The 22,603-nt window shown below is 27.2% G+C and overlaps 1 protein-coding gene across 2 annotated transcripts; it reads right to left on the bottom strand.

The window, feature by feature from the left end:
• Positions 1-16,362: 16,362 nt before the first annotated feature.
• On the bottom strand, positions 16,363-22,345 carry LOC113871220 (GATA transcription factor 1). 2 transcript variants are annotated; one of them, XM_027508160.1, is made up of 4 exons: positions 22,237-22,331; positions 21,586-21,589; positions 19,626-19,799; positions 16,363-18,928 (listed from the first exon to the last, which is right to left on the bottom strand). In XM_027508160.1, the coding sequence occupies exons 3-4, from the start codon at positions 19,794-19,796 to the stop codon at positions 18,371-18,373; spliced, it is 729 nt and encodes a 242-aa protein (XP_027363961.1). In that variant the 5' UTR covers positions 19,797-19,799; positions 21,586-21,589; positions 22,237-22,331; the 3' UTR covers positions 16,363-18,370. The 2 variants fall into 2 exon arrangements, with proteins under 2 accessions (XP_027363961.1, XP_027363962.1); XM_027508161.1 differs by lacking the exon at positions 21,586-21,589 and having other exon boundaries at positions 19,626-19,798; positions 22,235-22,345.
• Between the last annotated feature and the right edge of the window lie 258 nt (positions 22,346-22,603).

The following is a 22,603-nucleotide window of genomic DNA, read 5'->3' as shown; positions in this document are numbered from 1 at the left end:
TTGTTTTGTTTGCTTTTGATAGTGATTGTGATTGTGATTGTGAAGGGTAGAGAAGCACCTCCTTTGTGTTCGTGGTTTGGTAGGTAGGCGCTGAAATCCTTGTAGTTTAGTTGTAGCCGTAGTTGTACTCAATACTCCCATTCTTTTCTACGCGTCACACTCCCACCCAATCTTATTATGCCACGTCAACACTCAGTAAATCTTCTGACTCTCCTGTCTATTTTAAGGTTGTTCCAAATTTTATCGACCTGCATTTCTACAGTATCTTAATAAAGGTACCAGTTAATAAACGATTTTTTTTTATCATATAATTGTTTATTTACTTCAGTTTTATAAAAGTTTGAGGTGAGAAAAAAAAATTTATGTTAGAATAGGATAAATTAAAATTTATAAAATATTTAAATTTAATTTAATAACATTTTGTTTCTTATTTTACTCATCCATTTATTTTTAGAAAAATTAATTTGAATAATGATTAGATGTTATAAGTGAAATATAATAGAAAGAAATTGGATGAAATAAAATTTCATTTTATTATTTAAATGAAAGTTAATTTACGTGTCTTATGCACAACCTTGTTCATATGTATTTATGATAATTAATAAATATTTAGTACATCTAATATATCTTCTAGGATATAAAATTTTTTTAATTATAAGTTGTACCTATCTCAAAATAATTTCTTTACAATAACAATACATTTTTTAACATTTTTTTTCATTTACGTGTAGTTTATGTTAATATACAAAACTTATATTCAACTCTACTACTACAATAAAACTAACAGAAAATTTTGTGTAAGATGTTTTAAAGTGTTATCGTTTACGTCTTTTTATTAAGTGTTTATTATTAAGAAATTAAAATTAAATATATTCCAAATATGTAAATAACTTGATAGAATAAGTTTTCCATTAAATAATAATTAAATATAAAAAAATTATAAAGAAATTTTCTCTTACTATAATAGTAATGTTACAAAGTACCATGAAGTATATTTAAAATTATAGTGTTTAAATCCAAAATTACATTTATAAAAATTTTTACGAGTTTAATACACATATAGCAAAATTCAAATATCTTTAAAGTCTTTAAATTTGTCATCTTGTCCTGCTAGTAACATTATTGTATGATTTTTCTCTATTTTTTTATTAAGATCTCTATTATCAAATCCATTATGTTGTTTCACTTTAAGTAACACTTAAAAATATATAGTTGATTTGTATCTTCTTATTCTATCTTCTTAACATTAATTTTTAGCTCAATCTGTTTTTTAATACAATAATTTGTATTTGTCTAATTTTTGTAAGATTTTTATTTTTGATTTATTACTGTCCTCTCATCAAATTTAACATCTCTATTGACAATGATCTTGGATAAATTTGACTTTTCTATACATTATATTTTATAACCCTTCACCCCTAATGTATACAATAAAAATATACATTTTTTTTTTATCGTAGGCTCAAGTTTACCATCACTCACATGAGTATCCTGTATATGTAGGATAATCAAATGTTTTCAAATTAGAATCCTTAATAATTGCTTTATGTTATAACTAATTAAAATTTTATTTGATTTTTGTAATGTAGGAGCACTTGGACACACTCAATTTTCACACATAAGTTTTACTCTTTATTGCACAAAAAAAATAGAAAAACAGAGAGTACCCTAACTTTCTCACACACTCTACTTTGGTATAATTTACCTTATTTATATATTAGTTTGATTATTGCTAATTAATAACATTGATCACAATGTTATGCTTTAAATTTGGAAGTAAAGTGACGTTTTAAAAAAAAAATTGGAAGTTTTTATCAAAAAAATTAAAAAAATTTATTAAAAATCGTTGAAAATTGTTGAAAAGTTTTAGTAAATTTGGTTATTGTAAATTATTGAGATTTTAAGAATATAAATATTAATAAGTCTTAGATTTTAATTTTATCTTAAAATTTGAATTATCATCGATGAATTGTAAAATTAAATGCCTTTATGAATTTTGATAAGTTAAGAGAAAAGTTAAAAATTATTTCAAAGAATGATTACCATCTCCGCACATATATCAAAATTTATATTGTTTCTTGTTGAAATTATTATATTGTGTGTGAGTAAAAGTGTTAAACACATTATTATTATTTTTTTGTTAATTAAGCAAAAGTCAAAGAAGCTTACCTATGTATTATTCTCTTGATTAGCCAACTTTGGCCTAATATTAACCTTTTTTTTCATCTAACACTATTAGCCAAAGGGGATAAACTTTGTTTTACCTAATCTTAAGAAAAGTGAGAACTTAAAATTATAAAATTAAGGTTACCAAATTAAAGAAAAAGAAATTTGATGCTTAAAATAGAAAAAAAAAAAAAAAGCAAAGGTAAATTTCGTAGCAGAAATCAAAATAGCTACACAAAAAGACAAGTTTGAAAAAATTCTAAAGTAATTGCTAAAAAATTTAAAATTATAATTAGAAAAATGATTCTCTTAAGTTTACAAATTGATAATAAAAGCACAGCGAATTGAAATCAAAAGAACTCAACCTAAGCTGAAAAGAATTTTCAAAAAATTTCTGACTTAAAAGTAAAAGTATGATGATGGATATTGAGAATTAATATTTACAAATTTATAGATATACGTGGCAAAATGGTTGAGATTGCTAAATTAAGTGACATTAAATTAATTAAGTAGTATTAAAATTTTCAAATGCGAATTGGGCAGATTATCCTACTACTTAGCGTTCTACCACTTAATATTGTACCTTCCTTGATGGCAATCCCATCTCAGGGTGTACCCACAATTTCACGCTCTAGCACACTACAATTAAACTCACGCATTTCAATTGCTTCTCCTTCCATGCTCGAAACAAAAAGAAAAATCAAATAAATGGACAAATAAGCAAGGTGTGAATATAACCAAGGATCAAGATTCTTACAATATTATCATTATTAATACAATTACAAAGACGTGGGGGACAAAATAGAAATTAACCAAATTAGAGGTCTAAAATTAAAACTAGTAAATGACATATTTTTCTAAGTTAGACTACTTCGAATTATGTAAAAATCATGTATTGCTATTTTGACTTATTTGTACTTTTGGTTTCTTTATTTATCTAATTTTAATTACTTACATTTAGTTTTCATAGTTTTTCAGTTGCTAAAACTAAGTCCTTCACTTCAAAATTAAGAATTTTATTATATGTTATACATTTTATTTTGTATTTTTATTTAAATATTTTGTATATATATTTTTTATTTATTTATATAAATCAATAAAATATCATACTTTTATTATATTTTATTAATTATTAATAATATTTTGGGATGGAGAACATAATTTAAATATTTTAAAAATTAAAGTAACTAAATCTGAATAATTAAAATTAGAGAGACGAAAATTACATATATGTTCAAATATAAAGATAAAAAATGCAATTATTAATCCTACTATTTTATGCTTGTGTTTCTTCCTCTATTTAACCTCCTTTCATTAAATGCATTTTGTGTATTGGTATTTACTATTTACGTTTAATATAAAAAAGGCATTGTTTTTCAAGTTTTACACAAATTATATATTGGTAACTGGAATATTATATATAATTTTACAATAATAAATTAATATTTACATAGAAATCAAAATATTTTAAACTAGTATTTATATATATATATATATATATAAATTAAAAACATAATATTTTTTAATTGATTAAAAAATAATATAGTTCTAATTTCTATTTAATTAAAATTTTGAAAAAATTAACAATCAAGAAGTTTAAAAGCTTAAATTTGAGAGGTTGTTAAAGAGTTAAGAAACAAGTAAAATAGATTAAAAATAAAGATTAAATTAAATGAATTTTAAAAATATAATGCAATAATTTCAGTAAAAGAACAATATTTATATATTTAACGTGGTCTTTGTAAAATGTTTATCAGAAATAAATAAGATAGAAGCTTTTATAAAATTTTAAAATTCACGATTGAAGAACGAGATGACGTGTATAGAATAGATACAACATCTATACTGCACTCGATCTCGCATAAAGCAAAGATAAGGAAAGACCGTGAAATGTAATTCGTCTTGTTTGATGAACATTGAAAACTTTTATCAAAACGTTTAACGTATATAAAGGTAAAAATTAATAAAAAAAATAAAAAATGAAAAATATTCATACTTATAAAAATTAAAAATATATTTAATAAAAAATAATAATAATTGGTAATTATTCATATATACTTGTTTGTAATAAACATGATATTTAAAAAGAAAGGGGCCCTACTAAATATGGAAGCGGTTATATGAGAGGCAGAGTAATATGGGGGACACATAGCCATGGAGGGGTTGGGTGAGATAGTTGCTTAAGCTTTCCATCCAATTTCTTTATGTCCCAATCAAATTGTGGGTTTTATCTTCTCACTACCCATCATGCAATCTTGAAAAGGTTGACTCTTTGGTCCCACAAAGGGTTACTCCACAAGCAATTGGAGCACATGTGAGGCCATCACTTTCTAATAACTTTATAGGACCTTATGCTCTGCTTAATAGGATGAATCTGCACTTCAATTGTGCATGCTTCTCTTGCGTTAGGCTTCACTCCACTTGCCATCACTCTACCTAAATGGCTAGATTTTATTGCGCTGTTGATGTTAGCCCTTTTCAAATTCTCTGCTGTAAACGCCAAATTTTGATTACTGTTCATCAAATCTCCTATTTTCTTTAAGCCTTACTTTTCCTTTTCATTATCATACCAAGCTTTAGATAACGATTCTAGGTGGAAATTTGACAACGATTCTTTAATAAACAATATCATAAAGTTATCCAAATTTATTTAGTAAGTATCATGTGATTTGCATGAATATTTTAAATTTTAGGCAAGGCAAAGTATAAAAAAAATTAAAAGAAATCTTTTAAAAAAAATTTAAAAAATAGAGAGTTGATTTGAGTGCAATTTATAAAGAGTAAAGTTCATAAAAATTACCTTTCATTTATATTATTTCATATTTTCTTTATTTATTATTTTCTATCCAACAGTTATTAATTATTAAGAATAATTTTATTAAAGAAATAACTGTTTATTGTTATTATTATTATTATTATTATTATTATTATTTAATATCGTCCTCTTCTTGTTCTACAACTTTGTTGCCCAGACATTGTAGCTCGAATTTGAGGTTCTCTTCCCTGCTTTTCATCTTAAGTGAATGTTTGATCCAGTTGAAATTGTGTATGGGTAGCATAAATGCAAATATATTAAATCTAACAATCGAATATTTGCACATCCTAATTACATCCTAATCTTCTCTTTTAATTACTTCAATCATTGCATAAAAATTAACCAATGCATCTATTCTTATTATTAATTAGAAGTGTCTTTTGTGTTAGCTATTCCGATTCCTTTTTCTGGAGAGATTCTTTGATAACAGTTTGACGGAGACTAAAAAGTTCAAAAAAGAACACCCTATGTCGAATTGTGAAGCGAGAACTATCATGGTCACATTAAATAATGTTCCTAGTGGAGATATAATTGATTTTATTATGCTAAAAGTGCATTATTTTGATGCTGCTCCATGATTCATGACTAAGAAAAGTTCAAGTGCTGTTTTTGAATATTTAACCTAAGGAGGTTGGTTTAGTGATCAAGGAGGCTGTGCCTGTGTGTCCTGTTTAGCCTTTGTAATTACCATATTTATCCATATGTTGATTAGTGGGTATTAGTTATAGCACTTAGAGTAATTTGTTGAATAAGGGTATTTGTCACTTTTGGTTAACTTACATATGTTATGATTTTTTATTATACAAATGCATATTAATAATGTGTAAACGTAACTCTTTGTCTATAAATAAATTTCACTTTTTTCCCCTTTCATCTTCTAACATGTTTTTCAATAGCCTCACTATCAAAGCCTCCACCTCTTAAATGCACCAAGCAAACTGTGCTATATAGATAGATAGACAGGCAGAAAGGAGAGAAAATATCTCACCAAATTACCTGACGATTTAAGTGTTGACTCTATATATTACTTTAAATAATTTATAATTAATATTTACTTGTATTTTAAAAAAATATATTATATGTTAAACGTCAATTAATTTTTAAACTACATAAATTTTGTAAACTGAAATTATTCGTATAGAAATTCCAATTTAAAATTATTAAATTAATTATTTATATATATTAAAATTAACATAATATATACTTTTAAAATATATAAAAAATAACTATTTAATTTTTTTATAATTAAGTAATTTTGACAAGTTTTAATATAAATAATTAAATTAATATATGCATCATTATAATATAAGACCCGACCAAAGAAAAACGAGCAAACACTTAACTTGCATTATACGTCATCAACACAACTTGCAATTCTCAAATTCAAAATGCATGCGAACCTGTCCAATTTACAGAAAATCGTAGAAATTGACACCTCACTAGTCCACAATCACTCAGGATGCACGTAATGGTCAAAATTCAAGCATCAAATTGTGCATTAAGGTGAGATTTGAAATATAAAAGTTCTATAATTTATTTAGAGTTTAATTAAAAATTATAATTTTTAAATTATACTGATAAAATTGACTTTAAATTTTACGTTATCTCTCATTTCTTCCATTGTTTTTAATCTTATGAGTATACTAACAATTTACATTTATATATTTTCTTCTTCTTTTCCTTAAGAAAGTAAACAAGGGAACTTTCTCCTCTCCTTCTTTCACATGTCCTCTCTTGAATCAATAAATGAGGAGACTTTTTCCTTCTCTCCTTTTCTTAAAACCTCTTGATGTTCTCTTGATCATGCTTTGTTGGATGTATACTATACATCATGAGAATTTTATCATTCGTGCTTACTGGATCATCATGAACATTAAATAGGTAAAACTTTATCAAAACTTGAGAATACGTATAGAGAAGAATAAATGCAAACTTCTAACTTGTGAAGATTTATTCACCTAGTTATCTACCCATTTGTTAATCTAGTACTTTGGTAAGATTCAATTACTTTATTGAAATATCTATTAATTTGCACAAGTAACACTGCTAAAAGTCGGTGCATATTTAAATCTATGATGCAAATTGGGCACATAAATTATGCATAGTTGAACTTGAGCTTTGACAAACATGATGCTTGACACTGTCAAAGAAGTAGATTTAAGTATATCGTTCAGCAACTGTTTTTCAAAGTTTGACTGCTAACGTCTGCAATTTGGTAAATAAGTATTTAAGTAATTTCAGATCTCATCGTCCATGAAAATTATTAAAAAATGATGTATAAATTGTGCCATCAGGAAGCCAATGCTTTTAAATTTGGGCAATAGTTTACACGCGTATCGATTGAATAAAAGAAATGGTAGAACTAAAAAGGGTATAGAAAGAAGAGAAAACAATTTGACAACATTGCAACATAGTAAAAGCATTGGCACATAGATTTTACTTTGGGATTTGAGGTAGGAATGAGAATGAGGTCATTGGCAATGTCATGTTTAATTAGGTCATTGGCCCACCCAGTCTCAAAATATTTTAGGCTAATCTATTTCCTAGGGTTAGAAAGTGAAAGCATAGGCAAACCAATCTTTGCACCCACCTTTCCAGGCTTCCAGCACATATCTTTATAATAATAATTAAAAGAAGCCCTAATAATATAAACTTATTATTATTATTTTCGTAATAAGTGATTTTGTGACGAGAAAATTGGAAGAGGGCGAAAGAAATAAAAAATATGAAAGGTAATTTTTTTTTTGGGTCAACATGTTTTTTTTTCAAAAATATTTTTTGGTCAACAGTATGAAAGGTGTTGCCTTTTGCACTCATTTATTTTTTCTTCTCACAATCCTATTAAAAATTTATTTATTTTTTAAAATAACGTTATGTGAATTTTAATTTTAAAAATGGTTAATATTTTGGAAATTAATTTCTGGAAATGTAAAATTTTAAATCCAGAAACTTATTTTTGAATGTGTAGAATCCTGATTTTGGAAACTTATTTTCGAAATAGTTAATAATTTTATAAATTAATTTTTAGGAGTGTAAAAATTTAATTTCCGAAATTATTTTCAAGAAGTGTAGAATTTAATTTTGAAAATTTATTTTTGGAAATGGTTAATAATTTCAAAAATTAATTTTCAGAAATGTGAAAACTAAAATAAATTTCAGAAAGTGTAGAATTCCAATTTTAGAAACTTATTTTGCAAATGACTAATAATTCCATAAGGTTTTACATTTCTGAAAAATTAATTTACAAAACTATGGAATCCTAATTTTAAAATTAATAATTTTAGAAATTAAACCTGAAAATGTAAAATCTAATTCTGAAAACTTATTTTCAGAAGAATTTGGTGGGTTGAAAGATTGATGGAGGTCGATAAAGATGTCATATGAAGAGTGAGGTGTGTTGATAGATTGGCGGTAGAAATGAAGAATAAAGTTCTAAAAGAGAATAAAATAATTTTAAAAATTGAAATGAAAATAAAAAATTATAATTTAAACTAGTTAAGGACCTGTACATGGATGAAAATGATATTTATTTTGACAATGTTTTTATAAAATATATAATAAAATAATTTGAAACAATATACAAAATATAATGAAAAATAATATATTTAGTATTATGAATTTTATATAAATGAAGATATTTGCAAAAAGTTTAAAAGTTTATATATGATAATAAGAGAAAGTTTAGTAACAAATTCTATTTCTAAAATTTAGAATAAAATTAATAAAAAAAATAAGTAAAAATAAAATTATTGCAGTAAAGGAGAGTGTATCACACTTAACAAATTGAAAATATATATATATATATATATATATATATATAATATTGTAAAAGAGAATAATTATACTGAATATTTTATTAAATATTTTGTAAATAAAATATTCTTATTTAAAATTTAGAAGTTAATTATTTTTAAAGGTATTTAAAAAAAGAGTTATATAAGAAATTTAATACAGTACATAACGATATTCTAAAAACTCTTACTATATTTTCTTTTTAAAAATAAAAAAATATTTTTAAAAGTAAATGAAACGTGCAATTCTGAGTATAAAAAGGTGATTTGACTGCGAGAGTGAGACCGAGAACGCATGAGATGAGATTATTCATTTGTCAATATTGAAAAAGAAGAGACGTTTGGGTCAGGTTTGCCTTTAGAAAGCTTATTGGCCCAAATAATGAGACAAAAACAAATGTTGGCATCGTAAGATATTGTAAAACAATATACGAAAAGAACCGTAAAATATTGGAATCCCAGCCTGCACGACGCGTTTCCTTTCCTCCCAAGCCCAAAACTGCACCCTGATAATACGTTTTCATATTTTTATGCATTTTTTGTTACACACATTAAAATTTTGTTAGAATAGCTTACTTTAATATTTTATTAAACTAATAAAGAAATTAATGTGTTGAAAAATAATAACAATAATAAAAAAATAAAGCAATAAAATAGGGTAAGGAAACAAAAATAAAATAAAATAGAACCAGAAACACAATGGTAAGAGAAACAAAATTAATAATCAATTTAAATTTTAAAATTTGTGTTATCATTTTAGCTTTTAAAAGAATAAAATATTATATTTTATATTTGCACACACAAAAAAAAACTTTTTATTTTTATTTACTTAAAAAGAAGGAGTAAGTTGCATACTAAGAACACCATATAAGTTATAGCAAACTTTTTTTTTTCTCCAAGAATGATATAAATGCAATTTCCAAAGAACTTAAAAAAAAAATCAATTTGGCTCTTAGGTATAAGTGTGAAGAATGAGGCATTGGTATAATCACGTTGAACAACATATGTTTCATGTCACAAAAATATATAAAAATATTCAAGATTTTCATTGTGCGTCATTAAACAATATTATGGAAATTTCTATAAGGTCAAGTCAATACTTTAAAAAATTAGCAATATTCTTAAATACACTAACAATAAAAAATTTTCATATAAATTAGAAAAGTTTAAAGACGAAAATCAAACAAAAATATCTCTCGTTACTTGACACGTTAAAAAATGTAAATAAAAATGATAAAGAAACATATTTACACAAAAAAACTCAAAAAGTAAAAAATATTTTTTTTTCTAAATAATGTGATATAGTGTGCTATGAACATAGAAAACTTAATCACACCAAAGAAGCTTGTCCAAACATGAAAAAAGATTAAAAATAAATAAATTGTCAACATGGTAAGATGATAAGTTTGTACTTGACATAGCTTATATATTTATGTGTGTTTATTATTTTACTTGAGTTTTACATTGATTTATATATTAATTGTATAATTTAGCATTAAAAGCTATAATTGAATTTTTTTTGTGTATTTTGAGCTCAAATTTGTTAAAAAGTAGGGCTTCGCAGCAATCAGTACAATTATTGTAACATCTTGATTTTTACTAGGGCTTCGCAGCAATCAGTACAATTATTGTAACATCTTGATTTTTACTCTCTCCATATTTATGCGTTTTAGCGTGATTTTATTTTTTCAAAAATTAATTTAATGTATTTCACAGAATTTTATGATTTTGGTTAAAAAAGTTTTGACATAAAAAAATTTATTTTTATTTCATTAACATAATTTCTCTCTAAATACATGTTTGATTTGTTTTTAAAAGATGGAATTTTCTAATTCTTTGAATTATTTAAAAAATCCCTTAACTATATTTGATTTGCAAATGAAAAACTTTGAGCACTTCCCTCTACATGCATAAAGCAATGTTTTCAAACTTTTCCTTCTCCAAAACTTCAAACCACTACCTCCATTGCACCAAAATAGTTACTCTTATTCTTGCATGTTAAAGAGGTGAGTGTTGATTGCATTTTTAGACATTGAAACAAGATTTCCATCTTAGTTTTATTAGTCTAATAGCCCAACTTGTTTCATCCAAAACGAACATCGAGTCATTAAGTTACAAAGAAAACGGCAAAACCCCTTCTCGTTTCAATATTTTTTTGAGTTACAGTGACAAGAGATACTAATTTTCATTTTTTCTAGTCTTCGAACCTTGCATGCAATCATTCTTTTATGATCCTCACAAAATTAGCTTTAAAATGGTGTGTCCTCAGCTTGAACCCAAAACCATTTAGCCCCTCAATCTTCAAATGCAAATAAGTACCCCTATTCTTACGTTTTTTGCATTGACAGTGGAAGAAAAGATTTTTTTGCACTCTTTGTTAATCTATTATAACTCATAAATTTTATTTTCATAAATTAAATTAAAATTAATTTTCAACGCATATTTTTATGTGTTGCAACCAGAGTCACGACGGGACGGCGACCACGTAGAGAAAAGGAAGAATATTTTTTGAGACCTCATATAGAAGGAGCTATGTAGTATAATTTTGTGTATTTTGAATATTATGAACTAAATGTAATATTATGTTGTTCGATTGGATATTTGTTGTAAGAAACTTTGTTTTATTTTGAATAAGAAGTGAATTTTATACTTATATTCTCTATTATTTATCTATCTTAAATAAGTAAGTGGTGTAGAAATAATATTCTCAGTTCCTTATAAAAAGGGATTGTGACACCAATAGCCCTATGAGTGTCCTAAGTCCTATGGTTAGGAATCTCCACATGATACTCTTTTTATCCTGACCTTTTCCTGAGACTTATCTTGTTAGTCAAGCTAGATTAGTCAATGGAGGTTCAAGTCCTCACCATACATGTGTGAACAATAGGATTATTATGGATCCAAAGTCGCATAAGCATGAAAATAAGATTTTTGCCAAACCAAGAGTTATCATTTGCATTGATCATGTATCATGTAATTAGATTTGCATTTTATTAGCTTGTACAAGTTACAATTGTTGCAATGTGACGTATGCTTGTACTTGCTTTGTTTTGTTTCTTTTTTGAATATTATTTACTTGAAAATATATCTCACTTCTTGTTTTTCTTTGTTGAAATATGTTGTGGTGTTAGATATTTTCTACTAGTTGTCGTAGATTTTGAGGATAGCTTTTCCTTATCTTTTTCTCCACGTTGAGTGGGAGTTTGAAAAGGATGTTTCAGATGCTGAGGAGATATGGGAGTAGGGGTGACAGCGGGGTAGGTCAGGTGCGGGTTTGACCTCCCTATGACCTGTCCCACACCTTTTTGCAGGTTTAAAACTTACTCCAAACCCACAATGCAGATTTAAAATAAAACTTGACCCCAACCCTGCAAGTACCCACGTATTTGCAGGTTAACCTGTTGGTTTCACATTAAATCACATATAACATTGTAATTCTTATTTTAAAAAAAAAAAGACAAAACAAGATACAAAATGCATGTCTCAAACAAAAATACACAAATCCATCAAGCATATTGCTTGAAATTCATAATTAATGGCAAAAGTTCCAAATAAAAGTAAAGAAATCTATATGGTTTTTTGACAAACAACAAAAGTTTCACAATGAATGGCAATTCTCCTTAACGAATGTGATTTTTCATTTTGTAATTAAAATGTTATCTCACTAACATTAATGTTGGCTTGGTGGTAAGCACACTGTCATTACTGGTCTAGGGCGTGGGTCACCCACAAGTGTGGGTTTTATGTGAAACCTCTACCACATGCTCCGTGGGTCAAAACTTGCAATTGTGACTATTTTTTGTCGGCCCTACATGGGAGTGCTTCGTGGTCATGAACAATTGTGCTTCTCTTTGTGTACAACTAATTAAGAGATTTTTAAGAGAGGGAAAACCTTATTTAAGGAGAGCCATGACCTACAACTTAGATATCTTGGTTTTGGGGACGAGAGATCATTGGTTGAAGACAAAAAATATTTTTTCAAAGTCTAAACAAGTGATTGAGAATGTATGTTGGGAATAAGAACTCTCTTCATCTTTTTCCTTTGGGATTTCTTCTAGTTTGTGTTTTTTCTTCAAATGATTATGAATTTCTTTATCATTATTTTCTCTTCCTATTTTATTATGAGTTTAAATTCATAGTTAGGGTTATGGTTGATTCTTTGCATACTTTATATGATATTTATATCTAATGACAATTGCAGTTCTTTTTATGATTGGTTTTTGCCCTAATGTGTATATATTTGTATGTTGTAAATTGACCACTTTTAACATCTTATAATTAATTGCATTGTAAGTGATCATATCACATATAGTTAATGAATCTATAAGGTAAAATGGAACAAAAAATTAAGTGGGCCAAACTTAATTTTTCTCTTTCAATCGGTTATTAAATTAACAAATTCATAGACTCTTTATATTTTCTCTCTCCTTTTAGCTTGCACGACCATTAGAGTGATAGTTCAAGGAAAAGAATACTAACATTGTATGACCATTGAGTGTTAATAATTTTAGCATAAATGATTAGCGATCGTAGCAAAACTGGAATTAGCATTAAACAAAAAGCTAGCACAAAGAGGTGAAGGTAAAACTATATGCCTTAGGTTCATGTTAAATAGTTTCTTCCAAGAATTTGTGTTGTTTTCTTTATCTTTTAATTACTTTCTCTTTTAAATCTTTCATAATTCTATTTTATTTTATCATATTTTAATTTGGTTCAAATAATTAAATTAAGATATTTTTAATAATTTGAACAATTTATGTGAAACAATATTTCAAGAACTCAATCTGAGAACTCTCTTTATTACTTTTTGATAATAATTGGAATAATTTCTGTGAAACAATATTTTAGGAACTCAATTTGAAAATTCTCTTTATTATTTTGTGAAAGGTATATTTGTCAACAAACAAAGAACAATTAAATTTGTATAATATTAAAGACTTAGAATAAATTATTTTTATTAAATAATATTAAATAAAAACAATAATTTAATATCAAGTTAAGTTACATATATATCTAATTTGTGTCTATATTATTGATAATTATTAAATCATAATAATATTTTTCATATAATTTTATAAATAAGTTTTTAGCACATTATTTTTTTAATTTTATTTGACTATTAATCATAAAAAATTTTACATTTTAATATTTTTATATTATTATTTTATTTATTTTTATAAAATTATGTTAGAAACATCACATATTCAATAAATATTTTTAAAGTCACATAAAATATATAAAATTGACAACGAAAAGGAACACTAGTTAAATTTGTTAAAATCAAAATGTTCAAAATGATTTATTTAACTAAAATTTATTGTGTTAAAAAAATTAAATGCAACAATGTCATCATAAAAATCGTAGATATATGATGCTTAATATTATAAAATTCATGAATGCAAAAAAGTAACTTTGTGAACTTAGTGAATATTAATGAATATTTGTAAATTTAAATTTTAACTCATCTTATTTTGATAGAACTTATTTTTAAAGTGAAATAACTTATTTTTTTTAATTAATAGAATTTTTATTTTTTAAATATTTTTGTATATTTAAAATATAATTTTTAAGTAATTTTAAATAAAATAATTTAATAAAAAATAATAAAAAAATATGTATCTTTTACTAAAAAAAATAGCATAATATTTATTAATTATTTTTTTAAAAAAGTGAGCTAACCCATTTCTAACCCTAATCTTAACCCACCTTTTTTTTAATATATTGAGGCCTAGAGATGGCAATGGGTAAAGTACCCGATGGGTACCCGCAAAATTTATCCACAATAGGTAGGGTATTTACCCGCTATACGGGTACGAGTATGGGTATGGGTAAAAGCCCGTAAAATTTAATGGGGATGAGTGCGGGTATGAGTATCTAAGTACCCACCCCGCCCCATACCCGCATATATATATATATATATATATATATATATATATATATGCTTGAACTTTATTCTACAATTATGCATTGAATTTTTGTAGTATTATATTACTTATGTGAAGTTATATAAAATTAATATAAAAATATATTTAATAATAAAGTAAACCAAAACATTTATTTTGGTTTATATTTTTAATAGAAAAATTTATTTACTATTTTATATCATTTAATTAGGCTAACACAATTTAATTATTACATAGTTAATATGAGATTGACTTTTTTTAAAATATTATTTATATATGACACACATAAAATATTTTTTACACAAATATTTTTGTTAATAAAATCATATTGATGTTTAAATTATAAAGTGAATGATAAATAATAAATATATTATAAATATTTTATAAATTTTACAATCACCTACTATTACCGTAAACTTATTATTTATTAATAATATTTAAATTTTATTTTTTATATTTTAATTGAAAATAATATTTTTCTATGCAACATATGTATTACAAGTACAACTATAATTTATTGAATCTAAATAATATTATTCTTACTATTTATTCACATTCAAAGAAGTTTTTGAAAAGATATAAATATAAAAAATTATTGTTAATTTTTATTTGTTAATTTTTTTCAGATAAAAAAGTATAATTTTTTTAATATACACGTATATTTCTTTATTATATAATTTTATTGTAACTATTTATCTTTTATTCAAATTCTTTCTTTTAAAATTTATATACATTATAAATATTTAATTTACTAAAATAATTTTTCAAAAATTTATATTTTTGATAAAATACTTTCGTATAGTATATGAGTTAAAAAATACTAATATTAATATATATATATATATATATATATTATATTATATTATTTTAATTAAATCTATTATTTTTCTTACAATTTCAAATTCAAAAGTTAAAAAAAATATTTTATGTATCCACTTTCTGTTGTTAGTATTAAACTTCTCTACTCTAACTCTATTCTCATTCTCAATGTCTGTCTCACTAAAACTTAACAACTATGAAACGTTATTCATTAGAATTAGTTGTCAATGTCGTCACAAGAAGTTACTAAGTGATACCACACGAAGGGACAACCATTGTACAGATCTATTTCGTTGTCGCTCTGACATTACCAATCAATCAAATCTCACACAAGATAGAATTATCACTGCAAATAACTTGTGTGTTTAGTTTTGCTTATTGTTTCTAAGAATTTTAGTTTAAAAAATTATTATATTAAGATACATCTAACGTCTATGATCTTTGAATATTTGTTTGTACCTTGTTCGACAACTACATATTGAATTTTTGTATTATTATGCTACTTATGTGAAGTTATATAAACATATTTTTTTTTATAAATATTTTTTTCTCAAACAAGCACGTGTAATGAGTACAAAACGGGTATGCGAGTACCCAGAGAGTACGGGTACGAGAATTAATGTTTATACCCACGCGGGTATGGGGCGAGTATGGATATTTTTTTAAAACGCAGGTATGGGGATGGGTACTGTAGTACCCTACCCATACCCTACCCATTGCCATCCCTAAGTCAAAGCAAGCTTATACATAGGGCTTAAAAAATGTAGCTATGTAATAAGTTATATGGGATGAATCATGAATTATAGTTCATATTGACAACTCAAATGGTAATTCTTAAGTTTTGTATTTTTTTTTTTTTAGCAATTATCATATATTATGAAACACACAAATGTATTATTGATTAAATTCAAAATTCATTATTAACATTAATAGTCTCGTTGGTATGATCCTTAACTAGCTGTATAGAATAATGTACAAATCAATCTCACAATGCCTTTTTTTCAACACACAACATAAAGGTTGAACATAAAAAAAAAAGAAACACAATATTAAGAAGCAAACATATACTTTGTAAGTTGTAACTAAAAAGGAACTGTATCCGTGATGCAATTGTAACCAAAGTAGATTCTATGTAGCCAGCCACCAATTAGTCAAGGCTCGGTCAATACAAATTTTGTTGCATACATGTTGATCCTTAATAAGCGGATCAAATAATAAAGAACATGTTTGTCTTTGTATCTAATATAATTTACTTTTAATCTCTTATTAAAGTTATAAAGAAATTAATGCGGTGGGAAAAATAAAATAATAAAAAAAAAAGGATATGATGATAAATTGAGAAGAAATCAAAAGAGAAGAGAGGTACGAGGTATGTAAAAAACAAATTAGGCAACAAATCTTGAGAAAAATATATATAACTAGGAAAATAATTATAAGAGTAAAAAAAAAAACTATTCAACTAATTTAAAGCATGTTTATTTACATTTTTAAAAAGATTTTTTTAAATTAAAAAATATACTTATTTTTAATTTTGAAAAGAGAAAACTCTTTAAAAATGCAAACAAACATGCTATTAAATTTTTAAAATTGTTCTTCTCGGTAATTCCGGTCAACCGAATACAAAACATTTTAGCGCTTATAAAGATTAAAAAAGAAGTAAAATATTTCATATTGACAAAGAAAAAATCATTATTATTAGTTGACTCAATTGACTGGCAGAGAGGGGTTCAGGTACATACATCCAACAACAACACACACCAAGGAAGTTTTAACAAACCCTATTTTGTTGACAAAATAATGCAAATACAAATCCAACAGAAAGAAAAGAATAACCCATTTAACAAGAAGGCAAAAGTAATAAGAATAAGACTCTTTTAAAATCACTTTCAGTAATGGGGATTCCATGTTCACACAAACCACCTACAATGCTCAAGATTCCACCGTGAACCTGATTGAACAACCAAAGCTTGGCCATGCAAGCCTCCATTTTCATCTAGTGGTAATTCTTTCTTCTTTTTTTAATGTTCTGAAAATTTGTCTTATATTTTTAGAACAAATGTATTATTCTGTAAATTCAATGTTGCATCACTAATAATAATGATCTCATTGGTAGGATCTTAGACTAGTTCTGAAGAACAATATACAAATCTACTTTGCACTATCCTTTCTCCACACAATACAAAGAAGCAAACATATTAAGCAGCTAGCAAGTTATAATAAAAAAGGAACTGTATCTATGTTTGCAATTGTCCCCAAGGAAGGCAACGAAAAGAGAAAGACTCGAGACCCCAAAAACAAATACAGAAAGAATCCATGTTGCCACTAATTAGTCAAGACTTTGATCAATTCAAATTTTGTTGCATACAGCTTAGTTACTTAGAAGGAGGATCAAATAATAAAGAACATGTTTGTCTTTGCATCTAAGATAGACATTTTATCCTTTCTTTCTTCAACTCCTTGAATGGTATCATAATTCCTCAACAGTTAACTACACCACTGTCTAAAAATTTAGAATTAGTTCAGATAAGCATAAGAGCTTCTCTCTGGTCAAGGGACCACAACCATCGTTCCAGCAACTAACCTTCTCCTTGATATCCCCAATCAAAGTACATGTCACAAGCATAAAAAACAGCCAAATCAAAAGAACTCAAACTTGCTCCTTGTTTTCAGCATAACAAAGGCACACAAATGATTTGAAACTTCCCTAACTTCATTTGCAATCAAGAATTTCCACAGCCTGTCTAAAACCATCCCATAGCAAAAATGGATGAAAAATTAAATTAGAATAAATCAAAATCGAATAGAAAATCAGAATCCTAATTCCTACCAGGCTAAATGCTAAAAGCACTACTCACTAGTCACTATCACTTTGCATTTTATCCCATTCCCATTTGCTTCTGCCTTCTCATCTCCATTATCTTCCTATGGGAATTGGAATGTTGATCACTACGAAAAGTTGGGCTGCTTGCAGGACGATATTCAGGCACAAGCCTCCCAGACTTATACCTAACCCCACATGCATTACAAAGTGTTTTGGGCCCAAGTGGGCCTGCCCGCCATTGTGGAGTATTTTCAGCTCCACAGTGCTGACATTTCCTCCCAATTTTTATCACTTGTTCTGCTTTGGAAGTTTCATTACTCGGTTGTCTACCCCAGAATTCCTGGCTAGAGTTGTTAGCAATGCCAGGGTGACGCCTACTGCGACCCTTGCTCCGTGCACGGACAGGAACCTTTAGGTGATCATAGCTGTTTAGGAGGGAAATACTGTTAGTGCTGTTATTACTGTTGCTACTGCTTGTGCTGTACTCGAGCACTGGGGCTGTCCTTTGGTGCTTGGTCATGTCAGGTTGAATAGACTGTAAGTCAACAAATGTTTCAACAGCAGGAAATGCATCTTTGTTTGATAGCCATTCTAGCTCCTCCTCTGCAAACTCCTGGAACGTGAAAATGGGACCATGTTAATCCCATATCACTCCGTAAATATAAAAAGGATTTTTCAAGTCAATGCAGGCATCAGAATCATGCAATTAGTCATGATTCTTCTAAACTGAGAAACATATGGCTCCACAATATGGAAATCTTGGAACCAAAGTGAGCATCACAAGTAAATGCAAAATATGATGGAAAGATAGATCATTATATTGTACATTTACCAATCTAGGATTTCCAATTCAATGATACCAACAGAAAAATAAGTAAAAATCTGTGAGCATGTGTAAATATTCTAGTTTCGACAAGAACAGTATAATAGTGCTACTACTACAATAGGACAATACCCCCCATTTTGTACAAACACGCACAGAAAAATTCGTTTTACTTCAGTTTTGCTATATGATCACCAAATTAAGAGTCCACCAGGACAAACTTTTCCTGCAACAAAAGCCATACTCATTAGAAACCTTCTATGCTCACTAAAAGATAACCCATATATTTTCTGTAATTTACTCACCCATGTCAACCCAATTCACATGCCAATTCCAGCTGATTCCAACAAAACCATAATTCATAATATACTTCTTATTGTTTCAATTTTTACAATCACAGAAGCACTAACTCAAAACACAACATCCTCAATTTTCTCATGGTCTCATAAACATTCTTAAAAAGAATAAAATGGACCATCAAACTTACAGAAAACGAATGGTTTGGATCATCCAGGTCCAATGGATTACATGATGGTGGATCACTGCATTTTGGGTTAAGTGAAGGAAAGGATTTACTAGGTTTGTCATCATCATCATCATGCTCACCTATGTCCGATGAAAAATCCAAGAAGTCATCGACAGACCCAAGGGCCTCCATGCCTGAAAAGAAAGTTGTGCTGAAGCCTTAAAAGTGGTGTTTCTAGAGACCAATAAAAAAGGTATGGATAGAGAAGTATAAACAACATATATGTATATATATATATAGTGAAGACCATGCTATACAAATATGTTGTCTAAGAAAGTACAATTTTTTCAGTGTTTAAATGGATGTTTGGTAAGAGATTAATTCTGGGAAAAGATAAGTTATTTTTCATAAGCGCTCTCAAAAAGCTGGAAAAAAATAAGCAGTTATTTCTTTATAATAAACTGAAGCTGATGTGTCACTAAATTACAAAATTAAAGATACAAAGTTAAATCAAGTTACAATATAGTAGCCCAATGTGTCATGTCTGCAGATATTTGCATGATCAAGAATAAGAGACAAGCAAACAAGAGAAAATATTGTATCAGAAACACTTGACCCAAATTAGAGGATATGTATATTTTTTTATTAAGTTTAGCAGCCTTATGAAGATAGGATCAACAGATACTTGTCCATGAAGCTATATATTTTATGATATAGCACATTCAGAGTGTTGCCCTTCCTTGAGAAATTTTGCTGGTTTGTTTTAAAAGATTTAGGTAAATATAAAGAGGCCAGATTTTGTGGAAGTTCCCATTCTATGCCGCATAGTTAACAAATTCTCTCATTGATCCTTAGTACCACATACTGAATTCACCAAACCAAGTACCATGTACTAAAGGAGGCCTTGTAATAATAACATAAAAAGTGACGATCTGCTTACCTACATGAACTGTGTACCCATAATGTGTATTTGGTAACTACATTGTATGCCATCCTTTGCAGATTCACAGGCCACATGAGCTCTTTAATATGAAGTGCATTATGTCTGTTGCTAATTCAGGATCAATTCCCCGTCTATTCTTACACCGTCCTTTTCCTTTCTACTTATGTGGTATGGACATTGTTTGACGTTTTTGGTAAGGCTAGGTGCCTGGTCCCTGGACCAATTTTTGCTGACTAGCTTTAGTCAGTGGTTTTAGTAAAAGTAAATTAGGCTAAGTTTTTATGGCAATCTGCAAGCTATGATACTATTTGATGCATTTAGTGGAGTTTAGCACCTGTATTTTGAAAGACTTAGGCTATTGGATTCTGTATGGTATCAAGCATAAACTCCAAGAGCATTTCTTTAATAGATGGGTAAAGGGAAACAATTTTACAATTTAAGCTTTCATTATGCTGGAGTTATGTAGATTTCTTCATTATTTCTATGTTCCAGAATAAACACAATTTCAACAGATTTATATATCCATAACCTTCTTCAGTAATTTACATTATTTTATGCTAATGTTAAGTCATACATAGTGCAGCCATCTTGAGAAATCCACAATTCACCACAGAAGTAGAAATAACTTGGTATCAAGTGGTTTTGTGGGATAAAGTTACCAAAGATTCAACAAAGTAGAAGGTAAAAAGCAATGTAAAGAAGTTAAATTGGAATCCTTCAGAAACATGGTAAAACATAGTATGAACACAGCCTTTTGCTAAAAGTAAAGAAAAAAGAGAGAATTAAAGCTTGTTTGAAATGATTCTCAGTTTTTGATTTTTCAAAACTTCTTTTCAACATAGTTTTTAAAATTCTTCAGTACAATTTTTGAAAGCAAAACAAAAGCAAAATTTATTTGTTCAAAAAAAGTTTTGAAAACAGTTTTTAAAAAATTGTACAAGACATCAATATCTCTCAATTGCACATTTGTACAAGATCAAAAGAGTCATTTATTTATTATAAGAATACCATCAAACTTAAAAACAAAAGTACGAAAGCAGCTCTAAGCTGTTTCTGATTTTTTGTTTTCAGAACTGCAATTTTGAGAACAATTTTCAAAATGCATATGCAGAAAACAATTACGCAAACATTCTGTTCTTTCATTCTAAAAAACCTTCAACCTCTGCAAACAGGAACCAAAAAATGTTCAGTCAATTATGGTATAATAGGTGGTTACAAGATAAAAAAGTAAAAAAAGAAAAAAGAGAACCATAGGATTATAATTGTACTCACTTATGCAGCTAAGGTGGGTAGAGAGCATAAAAATTGTATGATAATGAATAATTTAAATGTTAGAGTTCATACTTCATACTTGTGACATTGCTTACACACACTATTCCAAAATTCCAGTCACTGAGAGAACTCAAGACAGAATAATAAATTAAAAATATATATATAAACAAAGAAAAAAATCACAAGAATTGAACAGAAATGCACAAGCAAACAAGTAAAAGGGTCAATTTACAAAAGGGTCACCTACCCATTTCAAGTATCTACCAAAGACTCTAAACAGCATATTTAGTTAAGCAAATTAAACATGGCAATAAAAGAAGAATAAGTAAAAAAAAAAGTTAACAAGTAAACATAAAGATTTTGAAGCAAAGATTAACATGGTTAAGAACCAAAAGAACAAAAGACTGAGACTTACGCTTTTGACGTTGTGTACTTGAGTTGAGTTGCAGCAGCTAAAGAGAGAGAAGAAACCCCAGAAGAGAGTTGAGGGTGTGAGAGAAGAAGAGATGGTGAGGCACGTGTAGGGGATTAGGGAAGGCCCCAGCTTGGGATTTTTATTCTTACCATTGTCCTGTCCTATTTTGGTGCTTTTTTTTTTTATGTTTTTCCATTTTTTTTATGATAAACAAATTCACACGTCTTTTTGTAAGAAAATAATCATTCAAAATAACTTCTCACGCAACCTTTTTCCATTTAAAAACAAACTAAGATTTAATGCGTACTTAGTTTTACTAAATTTTAAAAAATTAATTGAGTTTTAAAAATTCTCTTTGTAGATGAATAT

This window comes from Abrus precatorius, unplaced genomic scaffold (genome assembly GCF_003935025.1).
Source record: "Abrus precatorius isolate BTA unplaced genomic scaffold, Abrus_2018 Scaffold7, whole genome shotgun sequence".
NCBI lineage: Eukaryota > Viridiplantae > Streptophyta > Magnoliopsida > Fabales > Fabaceae > Abrus > Abrus precatorius.
The sequence above is the reverse complement of the archived record's forward strand: the minus strand, read 5'-3'. Positions and strand labels throughout refer to the sequence as shown.

Bases quoted from the DNA above. Each gene is read 5' to 3' on its own strand.
- LOC113871220 (XM_027508161.1), bottom strand. From the start codon at position 19,796: ATGGAGGCCCTTGGGTCTGTCGATGACTTCTTGGATTTTTCATCGGAC. The intron at 18,929-19,625 runs GTAAGTTTGATG...TTCACGTTCCAG, and splicing joins ATCCAAACCATTCGTTTTCT to GAGTTTGCAGAGGAGGAGCT.